General features: G+C 31.1%; 4 protein-coding genes across 4 annotated transcripts; 1 reads left to right on the forward strand and 3 right to left on the reverse strand.

Annotated features, from left to right (window-relative positions):
* Positions 1-701: 701 nt before the first annotated feature.
* Positions 702-2,174, reverse strand: RRB1 (ribosome assembly protein RRB1, putative; the record flags this gene model as incomplete). Its single annotated transcript, XM_029003517.1, has 1 exon — positions 702-2,174. The coding sequence occupies one exon, from the start codon at positions 2,172-2,174 to the stop codon at positions 702-704; it is 1,473 nt and encodes a 490-aa protein (XP_028860455.1).
* A 1,095-nt stretch (positions 2,175-3,269) lies between these two features.
* PmUG01_05031000 (phosphopantothenoylcysteine decarboxylase, putative) lies at positions 3,270-4,570 on the forward strand (the record flags this gene model as incomplete). The annotated part of the gene is made up of 4 exons (XM_029003518.1): positions 3,270-3,587; positions 3,769-3,894; positions 4,206-4,248; positions 4,470-4,570. The coding sequence occupies 4 exons, from the start codon at positions 3,270-3,272 to the stop codon at positions 4,568-4,570; spliced, it is 588 nt and encodes a 195-aa protein (XP_028860456.1).
* Positions 4,571-5,379: 809 nt separating this feature from the next.
* On the reverse strand, positions 5,380-6,009 carry VPS2 (vacuolar protein sorting-associated protein 2, putative; the record flags this gene model as incomplete). Its single annotated transcript, XM_029003519.1, has 1 exon — positions 5,380-6,009. One exon carries the CDS (start codon positions 6,007-6,009, stop codon positions 5,380-5,382), a length of 630 nt encoding a protein of 209 aa, XP_028860457.1.
* Positions 6,010-8,950: 2,941 nt separating this feature from the next.
* PmUG01_05031200 (conserved Plasmodium protein, unknown function) lies at positions 8,951-13,654 on the reverse strand (the record flags this gene model as incomplete). Its single annotated transcript, XM_029003520.1, has 10 exons — positions 8,951-11,100; positions 11,302-11,326; positions 11,490-11,546; positions 11,694-11,740; positions 11,847-11,910; positions 12,102-12,133; positions 12,292-12,414; positions 12,688-13,012; positions 13,179-13,289; positions 13,532-13,654. The coding sequence occupies 10 exons, from the start codon at positions 13,652-13,654 to the stop codon at positions 8,951-8,953; spliced, it is 3,057 nt and encodes a 1,018-aa protein (XP_028860458.1).
* Between the last annotated feature and the right edge of the window lie 680 nt (positions 13,655-14,334).

The following is a 14,334-nucleotide window of genomic DNA, read 5'->3' on the forward strand; positions in this document are numbered from 1 at the left end:
TTTATTGTGTGTCGTATATGCTGTACATAACACCCCCTTACACGTGCCCATATACCCATACATACCATAAACAATATTTTGACTTAAACATAATACTAAGTACACATTAAGAATTAAGTCTAGTGAGTGCTCACTGCATTATTTCGCTCCCTACAAAAGTTGAGTCAATAATTGGGGGGTACAAGCACATTGTCCTTCTTTCCACTTCAATTAATTCCTAACGGAGGCACCAGTACAAATACAATCATGTACACATGAGGACAAATGTATATGTGTATATTTACATATGCTCCTATGTGTATATTTACATATGCTCCTATGTGTATATTTACATATGCTCGTGTGTACACCCAAACTGAAGGCGCCGACTTTGGGGCGCTCTTGGGGGAGGGTGAAATAAAATGAACGCGTTTAGGCAAAAATTGAATCTCCTTAAAATTTGAAAGCACATTGTAAGGGGGTATCACCTAAATGGAGCCACAACAGATTGTGGTCGAGTAACAAATTAACATGAAAGAAAAAAAAAAAAAAAAAAGTGTTTCGCTAAATAAGCGGATAAACACATAATTATGTTTGTTCATCATTCATATACTGAACGTAGCGCACATACGGCATATATTTCCCATATTACCCACATTGCCTATTTGTGCATGCTTTTTGCACGTTTCCCCACTACATTATAATGGACATATTTTGACTTCCTAAACGTTACATGTTTTAAAGATATTGAAGTTGTCGTTTGAGGTCGAGACAACCACCCCTGGATGGAGCGGATGGAATTTTGCATCTGTAATGAAATTTTGATTTAGATGTTCAAATAATAATTGGTCAGGATAAAGAGAAAGAGAGTGATCTAATGTTTCTGACTCAACTGATAAATCCCATATTGTAATAGAATTGTCTAAACTTGATGCTAATAATACATATGTATCTTTATAATGCCAAGAAATAGATGAAATGGGTTTTTTATGATATATTAATTCAGCTACTGAGTTTTTAAAGTTTCTTATATCCCATATTTTAACTACGTTATCATCTCCTCCTGATGCTAATAGATATTCAAAATTTTCATTCCAACACAACACATTAACATCACTTGCATGTGCATTTTCAATATGTATATTATTAGTATATTTACTGTTCTTACTCACACTATTTAAATTCCGTACATCTAAAATTCTAATGCTTTTGTCAGTAGAGCACATCGAAAAAACGTTACCAAGCCCACTCCCCCTCTTGCTCCACTGCACGTCCTCGATGCTTTGTCCCCCCTTAACAAAATTGTTACCACTATTCATTCCGCTGCTCATACAGGTACTCATGCTGCTACTTATGACTCTATCATATCCAGCTTCGTTTGCCAAAATCAGATGGTCGTATGTCCACCTGTCCAGATTGTCCGGTTTCCATAGATACAGATTTCCGTCGTTATCACCTGTAAGTAACTTAGCTGCATGGATCGGATTCCAATCTAAACTAAACCCCTCATTAGTATGTTTTTCAAATATATGTAATGGACCTTTTTCTATTTCCTCATTATATGGACGATCATTTAAATTTTTCATTTCATCTGATATCTCATATATATATACATTACTATCTTCACACCATGCTGCTACTAAGGAATTTATTTTTTTACTTACTTTTATTCTGTTTATACAACCGTATTCGTGTTTTATAGATTTGCATATCACTGAGCTTTTTGTATCCTTTCCTTTTTTTCCTTTTTCTTTCTTACCTTCCTCACTATGGTTCTTTAGTTTGTTTAGCTTCTTCTTTTTCCCATCCTTACAGTCATGCACATGATCCTCCACTCTTCCATCCACATGACCATCTACTTCGTTGTTCCCACTGCCACTCGAGTCTTCCCCCTCATCCGTTTGACTACTACTCAACTTATTCAAGTTGGACCATTTAATTAAATATATACTGTTTATCTGCCCTTTGGATGTTTGTGTCCCAGCAACACAACAAATATCTATAGGGTATTTTAAATCCTGGATAGTTATTTCCCCATTTTTAATTTGATCATATTCATTCTTTAACTTATCAGACGAAATATTATTATATGAAAAATTATCTAAAATAAAATCGAACGATAAACAAGGCCACGGTGTTACAGGACTGAACAGCATATCATATGCACTCTCATCTGCTTCAATTTCTTCTGCCATTCTTTAATTTCAAATAACGGGGAAGAATACAAGTAGGCTAGTGAAATTGGGGATCTCCTACTCACGCATATATTTGTGCAAAGATGATACAAGCGCGTGCATATACATACATATATAAGTATACAAAATTGTATGTATATATATATATATATATATATATATGCATATATGCTCGAACGGAGTGGGGAGTATGCCTTACCTTCCGTTATGCATTTGTCAATAAACTATATCCCGAAACGTAATTGCATTTATTAGGCTTATAAATAACATGTACACGTACATGTACGTTTCATCTACATTTATATGTCCCTAAGCTTAATAAAAAGAAAAATAAAAATGGGAAAAAAATAAAATCAAAGGAGCACCATTCACGACTGCATGGGAAGATCTATAAACCATTTAATCGGTATATACAGCAAATAAACAGAAGAATGAAAATGATAAAACTAACAAGAGCATATGCTTTGTGGAACGAGAAAAAATTAGCCCCTTCTGGAAAAATGAAAACGGACATAGCTAAATTACTTGAAAGTGAATTAATACATAAGCTGAAGTTGAAGCTAAAGCTGAAATTTTTTTTTTTTTTTCTCTCCTTTTTTTCTCCTTTTTTTCTTTTTTTTGTTACTTTATTTTGTTACTTTATTTTGTTACTTTATTTTGTTATTTTAATTTATGTATTTGTTATTATTTTTCTTTTTTTTTTTTTTCCTTATTTTTTTTTATTTATTTATTTTTATTTATTTATTTATTTATTTTTTTATTTTATTTTTCTCTTTCTCCCTGTGCGTTACCCAGTTGCATTGCATTCGTTTTATGAATGCAATTCGCATGGGCAGAGAACTCGGAGTTCTTTTCCTTTAGCATAAAGTGAGGGAATAATGAATAAAAGAAGAAATTCAGGTTGAACGTAAAGTTGATTATATCGCGTCCCGCATATTGTATGGGTGTATATATATATGTACATATATATGTACATATATATGTACATATATATGTACGTATATAATATAGATACAAGAACGAATACACGTATTATAGGCATACCTTTTATGATCCTTGTTTCTCTGACTTTTTACCTTTTTATCTGCACAAATCATGAAACTGCTGTTCGGTATCAGCGGCAGTATTGCTGCTATCAAGATTAACGAAATAGTTGAAAAGCTTAAAGAGAAATGTGAATTGATGAACATACCTATTGAGATAAAGTACGTAGCAACACGTATTGCTTTTGATAAATTTTTGAAAAATTTTAAAGAGAAAATACTTTTAGATGAAGATGAATGGATATGGAATGAAAGAGGAGATGAAATTTTACATATCGAATTGAGAAAATGGGCAGATGTTTTTGTTATTTGTCCATTGGATGCAAACACCTTGGCTTACATTTCCAACGGAGCTTGTCCCAACCTTCTAGTTAGAAAAAATAAGAAAAATTTACGGAAAATACGCGCAATATTTGCGAAATATTAGAAAAAAATGAGAGAAAAAAATGAGAGAAAAAAAAAATTAAGAATTATCGCAAAATTAATGTAAAATAGATCAAAAAATACGCATTTTTCCAGCATACTTTTGCTATACTTTTTCCTCTTCTAAGACGTGCATCTGTCGATGTTGGGACTTCGAGAAAACCTGCCTGGTTTTCCCTTGTATGAACACGTTCATGTATAGTCATCCCATAACGAAGAAGCAGATCAGTGTAATTTCTTCGTGGGGAATAAAAGTAAGAGCCCCCAAAGGACACAAAAAAAAATAAGAACAAATAAGAACAATTAAGAACAAATAAGAACAAATAAGAACAATTAACAACAATTAACAACAATTAACAACAATTAAGAACAAAAAAGAACAAATAAGAACAAATAAGAACAAAAAAGAACAAATAAGAACAAAAAAAAAGAACAATACGGAACGGCAAAAGGGGACGGGAAAATATCACTGCCATAAAGGGGCTTAATCCTTTTCATTACGTATGAGCAAAATCATTATCAATCTATGTTTTAATTTTGCTTCATTTCTTTTTCCAATTTTAAGGTAGTCGACCCGATAGAAAAAGTCCTTGCATGTGGGGAATATGGTAAGAGTTGCCCTCATTCGAGTCAAGTTGTGGTTAACGCCCCACATCAAACTATTCCTTGCTGCATACAATTTTATGATCAGCTCTTTTCAATTTTTTTGAAATATGCGAGGCATTTTAGCTGAGTTGAAGGGGATAATAAAACATATGAACATTAATGTTTTGTTCCTTTTTTGTCCACTGTTTGTTCTTTTTTTTTTTTTTTTTTTTTTTTTTTGAAGGCATGGGAGCACTCCCAAACGTAGAGGATGTAACTAGCGAAATTGTGAAGCATTTACGAATTTACGAGAATGTAAAAGATACTCATCACCATTGTGTATGAGAAAAGTTAAACTCAGTTTTTTAAAGAGTCGAAGTTACATTTTAGCATAAACAGAAGTGCTTTTTTTTTTTTTTTTTTTTTTAAATATAAAAAGTAGTCCAATGGACATGCACAAACGGTCGTATATACATGTATATATATATATATATATATATATATGTATGTGTATGTGTGTGCGCGTATTACGCATGTGTATGTGCTAGGGGCGGTTTGTTGGAGGCATCGCTTCGCGTGGAGGATCAGGGGATGGGAGAAACTACTCATTGCAGGGAATAACGCATATTCAAAAGGGAAGGAAAGAATTTGCAAGGTCAAACAGGTATGCAACAAAATGCTTTAAAATTTTAATTTTGAATTTATTTTGCTTGTATATGTAATAATTTGATAGGAAGAATGTTTTTTGTGAAATTATCCAAACATGTGACACTGTTTTATTTTTTATTTTCTATATTCTATTTTTTATATTCCATTTTTTATATTCTATTTTTTATATTCTATTTTTTATATTCTATTTTTTATTTCCATTTTTTATATTCTATTTTTTATTTTTTATTTTCTATTTTTTTTATTCTATTTTTTATATTCTATTTTTATTTTCCATTTTTTATATTCTATTTTTTATTTTCCATTTTTTATATTCTATTTTTTATATTCTATTTTTTATATTCTATTTTTTATTTTCCATTTTTTATATTCTATTTTTTATTTTCCATTTTTTATATTCTATTTTTTATATTCTATTTTTTATATTCTATTTTTTATTTTCCATTTTTCTTCATTTTTTCCCTTCAACTGAGGTGCTCTACAAGTTATGTCTTCTTCAAATTGTTTATTCGTTCCTCAAGATTTGTAATGTCCACATCGTCTGCTTTCTCATTGTGTATTTCAATAACAGATGGTATTTGGTCCAATTTTGTGTTCATTTGTATACCTAACCCCTCTAAAACCTTAGCTACTATTTCATCTTCTTCCTCAGCCATATCTATATCGTAATTCATAGTATCAAATAGATCATCTAGCATATCTTCTTTTAAAGACGCTTCATTATTTTGTTTCTGAAAAGTATATATTGATTTATTAATATTATTTAGGTCTAGATAATTATTAACACGTTTAATTATTTTGTTAATATCATTTAAACTTTTACTTAACTGTTCAGAAGATTTCACACTCTGCAATTTTATTTTCATAGAAAATAAATGTGATTTAATTTTATTATATTTTGTGATCGTTTGTTTTACTTTTACAAAATCTTTTGCTAGGCTACGTACAAAAGTTAAATTATTTTTTTTTGCATATATTTTTATATTTTTTTCAATTTGCTTTTTTTCATTTTCTAGTTTAAATATTTCCCTCTCTAATTCCCTTATGGACCTATTTAAGTTTCTCTTCTCCTCCCTCAAACACTCCTCCAGGTTTTTAGAAAAGTACCCACCCATGTGTGCAACTGATTACCATGTATATGTAAGGATGTAGGTGTGTAAGGTATGTATATGTGTACGTAATTACTATGTATACATGCACATATATATGCCTTGAGTGTGTTCTAAGCGGGATCACTAGAATGTTAGGTCTTGTTCAATCAACCTTCAATGTTTGTTTGTCATACACCCCTGCGTGTTATACGTACACACTTATCCTATGGACGTCTGTGTTGTTCATATATTTGCATTATGCATATGTTTGCATAAACGGGTAGTTGTTTTAATTCCACAAATGTATTTCGTCCTTTCGCCCGTATTTCCTTCCTTCCTTCCTTTGTTTGTTTCTTTTTTTTTTTTTTTTTTTTTTCTTTTATTTTGAACCCTCCTGTTCATTCCACCTCACTTTGCTTGTGCGTCACTATGTTAATAAGCAAATATCTTAACGTTTTAACGAGCAAATATCTTAACGTTTTAATAAGCTAATCTCTTTACGTTTTAATAAGCTAATACCTTAACGTTTTAACGAGCAAATATCTTAACGTTTTAACGAGCAAATATCTTAACGTTTTAATAAGCTAATCTCTTTACGTTTTAATAAGCTAATCTCTTTACGTTTTAATAAGCTAATCTCTTTATGTGTCTCTTTGTTTTACTTTTGTTTTATGTTCATGTTTTCTTCATATCGTTTTTTTGCTAATTGTCGTCTTCCCTTGCTTTCATCGATTTGCCTGTGAGCACTTAGTCCTCAGTTAGCTTTGTGTTGCCTTTTCGTTCCAAGGAGCTGCTGCGTTAAAAAGGATGAAAAACAAAACAAAAAGGGAAAAGAAACGAACAGATATTAAAAGAAAAGAAGAAAAGAAAAGAAAAGAAAAAATATAAGAAAAAAGAAAAGAAGAAAAAATATAAGAAAAAAGAAAAGAAGAAAAAAGAAAAGAAAAAAGAAAAGAAGAAAAAAGAAAAGAAAAAAGAAAAGAAGAAAAAAGAAAAGAAAAAAAAAAAGAAGAAAAAAAAAAAGAAGGGAAAATAAAATGAAGGCGCCACAATGCCTTTATTATTCTCAATGGATGCCTACTTGTTAAAATCACAGTGGGAAAAGAAAAAAAAAAAAAAAAAAAATTAAGACAAGTACAGCCACACAACAGATTTAAAAGCTGAAATTTAAGATATGATTTTTACGCACAATGGTGCAAATACGCCGACATTAGTATTCCCTTACACTTTTTATTTAAAAAAAAAAAAAATTTGCACAGTATTATTGCTATTAAAAGGTGACAAGGTTCCTTTGACCACAGGGCAAACTACGAGGGTTGAGAAGTTTGCTCGCGGAGGCTATTTTATTTTATTATATTTTGCACAGTTTTATTTTATTATTTTATTTTATTTTTTGTTATATTTTATTTTTTGTTAAATTTTATTTTTTGTTAAATTTTATTTTTTGTTATATTTTATTTTTTGTTATATTTTATTTTTTGTTAAATTTTATTTTTTGTTAAATTTTTTTTTTTTTTTTTTTGTTCTGTTTTTTCCCCTTGACTGCCCTATGTCACAAGTGGCTAAAGTAATCATGCAAACTGTTCAACTGTTGAGCAGTTAAAATTTGAAGATTAATATTTTCCTTCTTATTTAAGTGGAGTTAATGCTTTTTTTTTTATTTTAACTTCTTAAAAATTTGAAGTATCATTACATCGCTTTTTAACCTCCTCCTCATTCTTCAAATTTGTAATTTAGTTTTTTGCTTCATTTTTCGTTCTGTGGAATATGGAGGAGAGGGGTTATCTCCCCCCGCTTTGGCCAAATGGCCAAAGATCACCCCAAAGGACAAGATCATGTTAAGTAAGTGCTAATGGGGGGATGCGGAAAAGAACATAAGTATGTGTGTGTGTGTGTGTGTGTGTATATGCATGGGCGTGTGCGCTTGTATATGTATGTACGTACATATAATAGTATACATTAAAAGTTAATTTAATTTTTTTTTTTTTTAATTTTTTAATACAAGATCTGGGTTAGAATGCGCTTAGTTTTAAAATAGCTCGAAAAAAAAAAAAAAAAAAATGTAAGAAGAGACACTTTTAAATTGTAGGAAGTATCACATGGTTTATTTGTATTATATTGCATTGTATTGTATCACTTTGCACATATCTGTGTTACTTTATATGTTTTACTTTTTTTTTTTCCTCCCCCATTTTTTGTTCTTGTAAGGGGAATTACGAATAATAATGAAAAGGCTAAGGTAAAACTCGGGAGTGGGCACACGTATAGATGTATGTATGGATATATATTTACATATGTAACGTATACACGTATGTATTTCGTGCATACGTATATGTGTATATTGCGTGTATAAGTATATGTATATATTGCGCGCTTGTGGGTATGTTTGCACCTCTGGTAAAGTTCCCCACATATCAGTGAAACCCTTTGCCTGCATTTCTGCCTGACCCGTTCAGGGGATGATATATGATGCTGTTCCGTTAGAAGCTGCTCTACTTGGAGTGTTTTCCCTCTGGAGGCAGATGCACACATACACACCACTCATCACAGCACCTTCTTCGCTACAACCATGTATCATCTTAATGTTTGCTCTTTTTATAATGAAAATTGTTGTTATCGCTTGTAGGAGTTGAAATCTTATTATGGTATTTATCTTCCCCGAATGAAAGACTTCTCTTTTTTTGAATTTTATTTTTTATTTTTTTAAGTTGATCAGAGTGTTCACTCTCGTAAGAATGGCGATATTTTTCCCTTCTGTATGACTGATCACTATTATATGATGAAGTGCTAAACTCTTGTTTTACATTACTATGTACGTTACTATATACGTTGCTATGTACTTTACTATTTACGTTAATATTTTCTTTTCCTTTTGTGCTGCTATATATGTTGTATTGTTTTTTTTTTTTTTTTTTTTTTTTTTCATTTTTTATTAATATTACTTCCTTGTGTGCATTATGCTCATTTATATACCTCTTACTTTTTTTTTTTTTTTTTTGTTCTGCACATATTGTGTTGACGAGTTTTGCGCGGATGAACTACGGTTCTTTTCTAAATCGGAGTAGCTGTCATCAAAATTTACTGACAGATTTTTCCTCATTAACTCATCTTTCTCCCTCTTTTTTGATATATGCTTCTCTGTTAGCTTCCTATGTGTATGTGTTTTCCCCCTCTCTTGGTGCCTTTTCTTTCTTCTGTTTTTTCTGTCCTCTTTGGCCATCTCTTTTTTAAAAATTTCCTCGTTTTCTAATAATCGTTTGTACCTTCTTTTTCTTATGTCCTCTTTTTCCTTTTTCCTTTTTTCATATTTCATTTGCTTAATTTTTTTTTTTTCGTCATTTTTTCTTTTTCTTTCTTGCTTTTCTCTGTATGTCTGATCGATAAGCTGTTGGTCTTTTCGAAAAGTTAAAACTATATAAGTGATTACCTTCTTCACCTTGCGTATTATTTTTTTAAAAATTTTGATGAACTTACCAGGTATTCGTATCATAACTCTATACATATCCTCAAGTTTCCACATAATTAACATTCTAGTAGTCTTCAATTTGTGAAATAAACTCATCTTTATTATAACGTTCCTACATATAGGCATACTAGGAATAACAAATATAAAAAAAGCCAACACAACAAAAACAAATAAAATCATTTTTATAATATTTTCCGCTCTTGTTATATAGGAGAATATCTTCCTTCTATATATGTACAGGTTGTCCTCTACATCATCCAGGAGATACAGTTGTTTTATGTGGTTTTCAAGAACATTTTCGGGAACGTTATAGGTTAGGACCATGTTGAAGATAACATTTGTGCTTGTCCCTTCTTCCACCGTCTCTTCCACTACACTGAAAAGAAAATGCTCTTCACTGTACCCCTCGTGCGAGTCGTGTGGATTGTGTTTTCCATGCGCATCCTGCTTGTCATGTTTGCCCTGTTGTGCTCCTTTGTAGCTTATCTTTTCACGTATGTATCCTCTTTTTTTCTCCCTCACCTGCGCTTGGGTTTGTTCCTGTACCCCTAAAACCTCTGTATCTTTCTCTTCCCAATTCTTTGCTTCTCCTTCTGCTTCTTCCCCTTCCCGCTTCTTTACCTCCCGCGTAATTACAACACTACAAGGTGTCACGAGAAGGTCAACAATGGGTTCAAATTTTATCGTTATCGTGGATTCACACGTTTTGCACAAAAACATTTTTCTTCTTAAAGTAGACATATCATGAACAATTCTCTTATTACAGTTTATGGAAATATTTAATTCTTTGTCTACGTTCTCTTCATTCCATATGCTTATATATATAGTACAGTGTTTGTATAATTCATTATTAAAATCATAACAGTTACTTAAACTGTGCACGAATGATACGGACTCACCTTTTTTTTGTTCATCATAATATATATTTAACTCTTCATTATTGTCAGATATTATTTCGATGAAGTTATGCTCTTTTTTTTCTAAAACGACATAGTAGTTGTTTTCTACGTGCTCCATGATGTTTTTCCCACCATTTAATGGGGATTCCTCTCCTCTAAGCTGGCCATCTAAGTCCGCGTCTACATCTGCATCTACATCTGCGTCTACATCTGCGCCTACATCTGCATCTACATCTTCGTCTACATCTGCGTCTACATCTGCGCCTACATCTGCGTCTACATCTGCGCCTACATCTGCATCTACATCTGCGCCTACATCTGCGTCTACATCTGCGCCTACATCTGCATCTACATCTGCGCCTACATCTGCGTCTACATGTACGCCTGCATCTTCACTGATACCATCTTCCATCTTCCCTTCTTTTCTGCTCTCATTTGGCCCTTCGGCCTCTAGACCAGCTGCAAACAGATCTGTGTACACGTTATGTGCGTCTTTATAACTGCTCAAATGGGACTTCTTTATCATAAAAAAGGAATAATTATAAAGTAATAATTTCTTATGATCCAGCTGTTTTTCTAAGTTGACAAAATGGTCCAGTTGTTTCTTAAAACAGTAATTTCTTTCATGTGAACAAAGTCCTTTTTGCTTATTCCAGACACTTGGGTAAGAAGTTAATGTATTGCACTCCCCTCCTTTTTCATTAACGTAGTCAGGATGAACAACCAGAGAACCCTTCAAAATGTTACCATCTCAAGTTGGTACAGGCAGGAAAAGAAAGCATGTGAAGCGATATATTAGAAAGACAAAAGCAAAGATCGAAGCAATGAACGGAGCAAAACACGAAGCAAAAGCACGCACGGAAATAATGATAAAAAGGCAGTTGCACAATCTTGGCACGTGTGTTTGAAAAAGGGTGTGCAAATTTTTTAGAAAAGCTAATGAATTAACACCTGTAAAGGATTCCTTCAACATTATCTGAAGTGAGGATGCACACAGACATAGGTATGTATGTATATATATAAATATGTATATATGTTAATATGACAATAAGGCAAATATATGGATGTTGTAAGTGAAACACTAGTGCGACATGATAATTTTTCAGTGCATTTATTGAAAAATTATTTTTATGTATTACTCTTTCTTTAAATATGTCTGCATCTATAAAAAGATAATTCCCTTCAATGGAATCGCCCTAATGTGGAGAAGTGCATGATGTATTATATCAGACTGCACTATACTTATGGCTTAACAGCAACGGTACTTGTAGCCTCTCAACACTACTAATTATGCCTTTCTAATTTTCTCATTGACGCACATCTTTCAAATGCAGCTTATTTACTTTGTAAGTCTTTTCAGCATGAAACTTTATTTTTACATTAAATATTTCTAAAAAGAAAATAATGTTATGTGTTAACGAAATGTTTTTCCAGAAAATTTGTCTATCAGTCTTCTTTTTTTATTTTTTTATTTTATTTTTTTTATCATATCATACCATCATCTATTTCATAATTCGAGGGGTCTAAGAGGTACGTCTTTCTCTCTAGCGCCGATTTGTCCTTTATGAAGGATACGCAGGGAAAGAGCAAAAGGAGAAGAGGAGAAAAAAAAAAAAAAAGAAAAGAAAAGAAAAAAACTTTTTAAATAAAGTATGCTTTCATTTTTCACTTTTATTAATTTATTACTTTTCTTTTTTTTTCTTTTTTTTTTTCGTCCATTTTTCGCTTATTTTTCTTTCGGCTGTTTTTACGTTCATATTTATAAAGAGTTCATCATTAAAATCTGAGGGAAAAAAGGAGGGGGAGGGGGAAAAAAAAAAAAATAAATAAAAAAAATAAAAAAAGATAAAATAAAAGTGAGGCTAAAAAAGGTATAGGCGATAGAACAATATAACTAATAATAGGTATCCTCTGCAGTGTTGCAAAGAAGACAAACTATACCGAACTGCTGCAAGGTAACATTTAACATAAAAAAGCTTGAATTCTGCTGAATGTAAAACTCATGATATATTTTTTCTTTTTTTTTCAAGCAGGACAGTGTCAAGAGGATGCCCTTTTCTTGGTCTATTAAAAAAGACAAAAGGAGAAGGGATAAAGGAAAAAGAAAAAAAATAAACATAACAGAATAAGACAAAACAAACGTAACAGAATAAGACAAAACAAACGTAACAGAATAAGACAAAACAAACGTAACAGAACAAGACAGAACAAACAAAACGAAATAACAATTTTAACTGCTATAATACGGATGAGCTATGAATAAAACCCCGTAAGTAAAATAAAAATTTAAACACTTAAAACATAAATGCACTTAAAGCAAAAATTTTGCGTGTATACCTTTTTTGTCGCAAAGGAATTTCGCTCTTTTGTATTTTAAATGAGAATATAAAGGGAATGTAGGATATTGACTGCAATAACAACAGTAACACGTTCGATGATCGTCCTCATTTTCGTGTAATTGTTTTTTCTCTTGGCAAAATTCTTTTAAACTTTTATTCTTTATTTCACTTTTTTTAAATGATATTAATTTCTCGAAATGTTTCAAAGGCACATCCTTTAATGAGGGAAAAAATTTGTAAAACTCTGAAGAATTGTTTATCGTCTCTCGTGTTAAGCTAGTAAGACATGCATACGTGTATGCGTGTGCGTGTGTGCATGGGCACTGGCATGTGCGCTTATACATATATATGTACGAATATATGTACGCATGTATGTACGCATGTATGTATGTATATACGTATGTATGCATGTACACATGTACATATCACGGTAGGTGCAACTCTGCGTGGAGTGAAAAACACATTTTTTTAAAAATATTCATTATTAACATAAACATATTTAATGGGGTATATGACAGTAGATCTGTATATTTCTTCAACATATAAGAGAAAATTTCTAAATGGAGAGCCCTCAGGTCTACGAACTACATATCTCTGTTTCTGTCATGTTTAAAAGGAGAAATACATAAAATAGTGAAATGTTTTAATGCACTGTGTTACCTATTATACATACATACATACATACATACATATATATATATATAAATATATATATATATATATATATATATATATATATATATATATATATATATATGGGCTTATATGTATATGCTCTATAATGACACGTTCGCGTTGCGTGTGCTTTTTTCTATTCATTTTCGTTTTTATCTTTTAGAGACATTCTTAAAATATAAAGTGTACGTATTATCTTTGTTAGTTGGCTTGGAATTTTCAACTGTTCGAGAAATATTTAGTTGTAGAAACAAAAAAAGCGCAACGATACACATGCTCAACCAACCCATGTATGTGTATCTTTTTTTTTTTTTTCTACTATAATTTTTGTGGTACAATGCTTTAATTTTTTTTTTTTTTTTTTTAAGCCTTATACACCTTTTTGAATGTTAAAAAAAAAAAAAAAAAAAAAATATGCAAATATGCAAAAATTATGAACAGTACATAATTTTTGTTCTCTTCTTAGGTTGTTTTAGTATTTTGGCTAGTTCGCATGTTCATTTGTTCGTATGTTCATATATTCGTATGTTCATATGTTCATATGTTCATGTGTTAATATGATAATTTGTTCACTTGATCATGTGCTCGCGCTATTATTTTCCACTCCTTTTTGCTGCATTTTTGCCATTCGCTTTATACCGCTGGGGTTGGAATCAATTATAAAATGGAAAGCCTTACATAGGGGCTTGTGTAGATAAAGATATATACATATGGGTGTTAATAAAACAAACAAAAAAAAAAGGACTCAAATTTATTCATATTTCAATATAATTTACTTTCTATCAAAATATCATATGTTCAGGTAAAAAAAAAAAAAAAAAAAGGGGGAAATTTTTTTTTGCGTATTTTTCTCCTGAACATTTGCAAAAGATGTGTGCAAAAAAGTAGATAAATATAGAGAAAAAAAAAAAAAAAAAAAAAAAAAACTTCCTCTTCCTTTTTTTCTTGCACTTTAATAAAAACAAACATT

This window comes from Plasmodium malariae, assembly GCF_900090045.1.
Source record: "Plasmodium malariae genome assembly, chromosome: 5".
Lineage (NCBI taxonomy): Eukaryota > Apicomplexa > Aconoidasida > Haemosporida > Plasmodiidae > Plasmodium > Plasmodium malariae.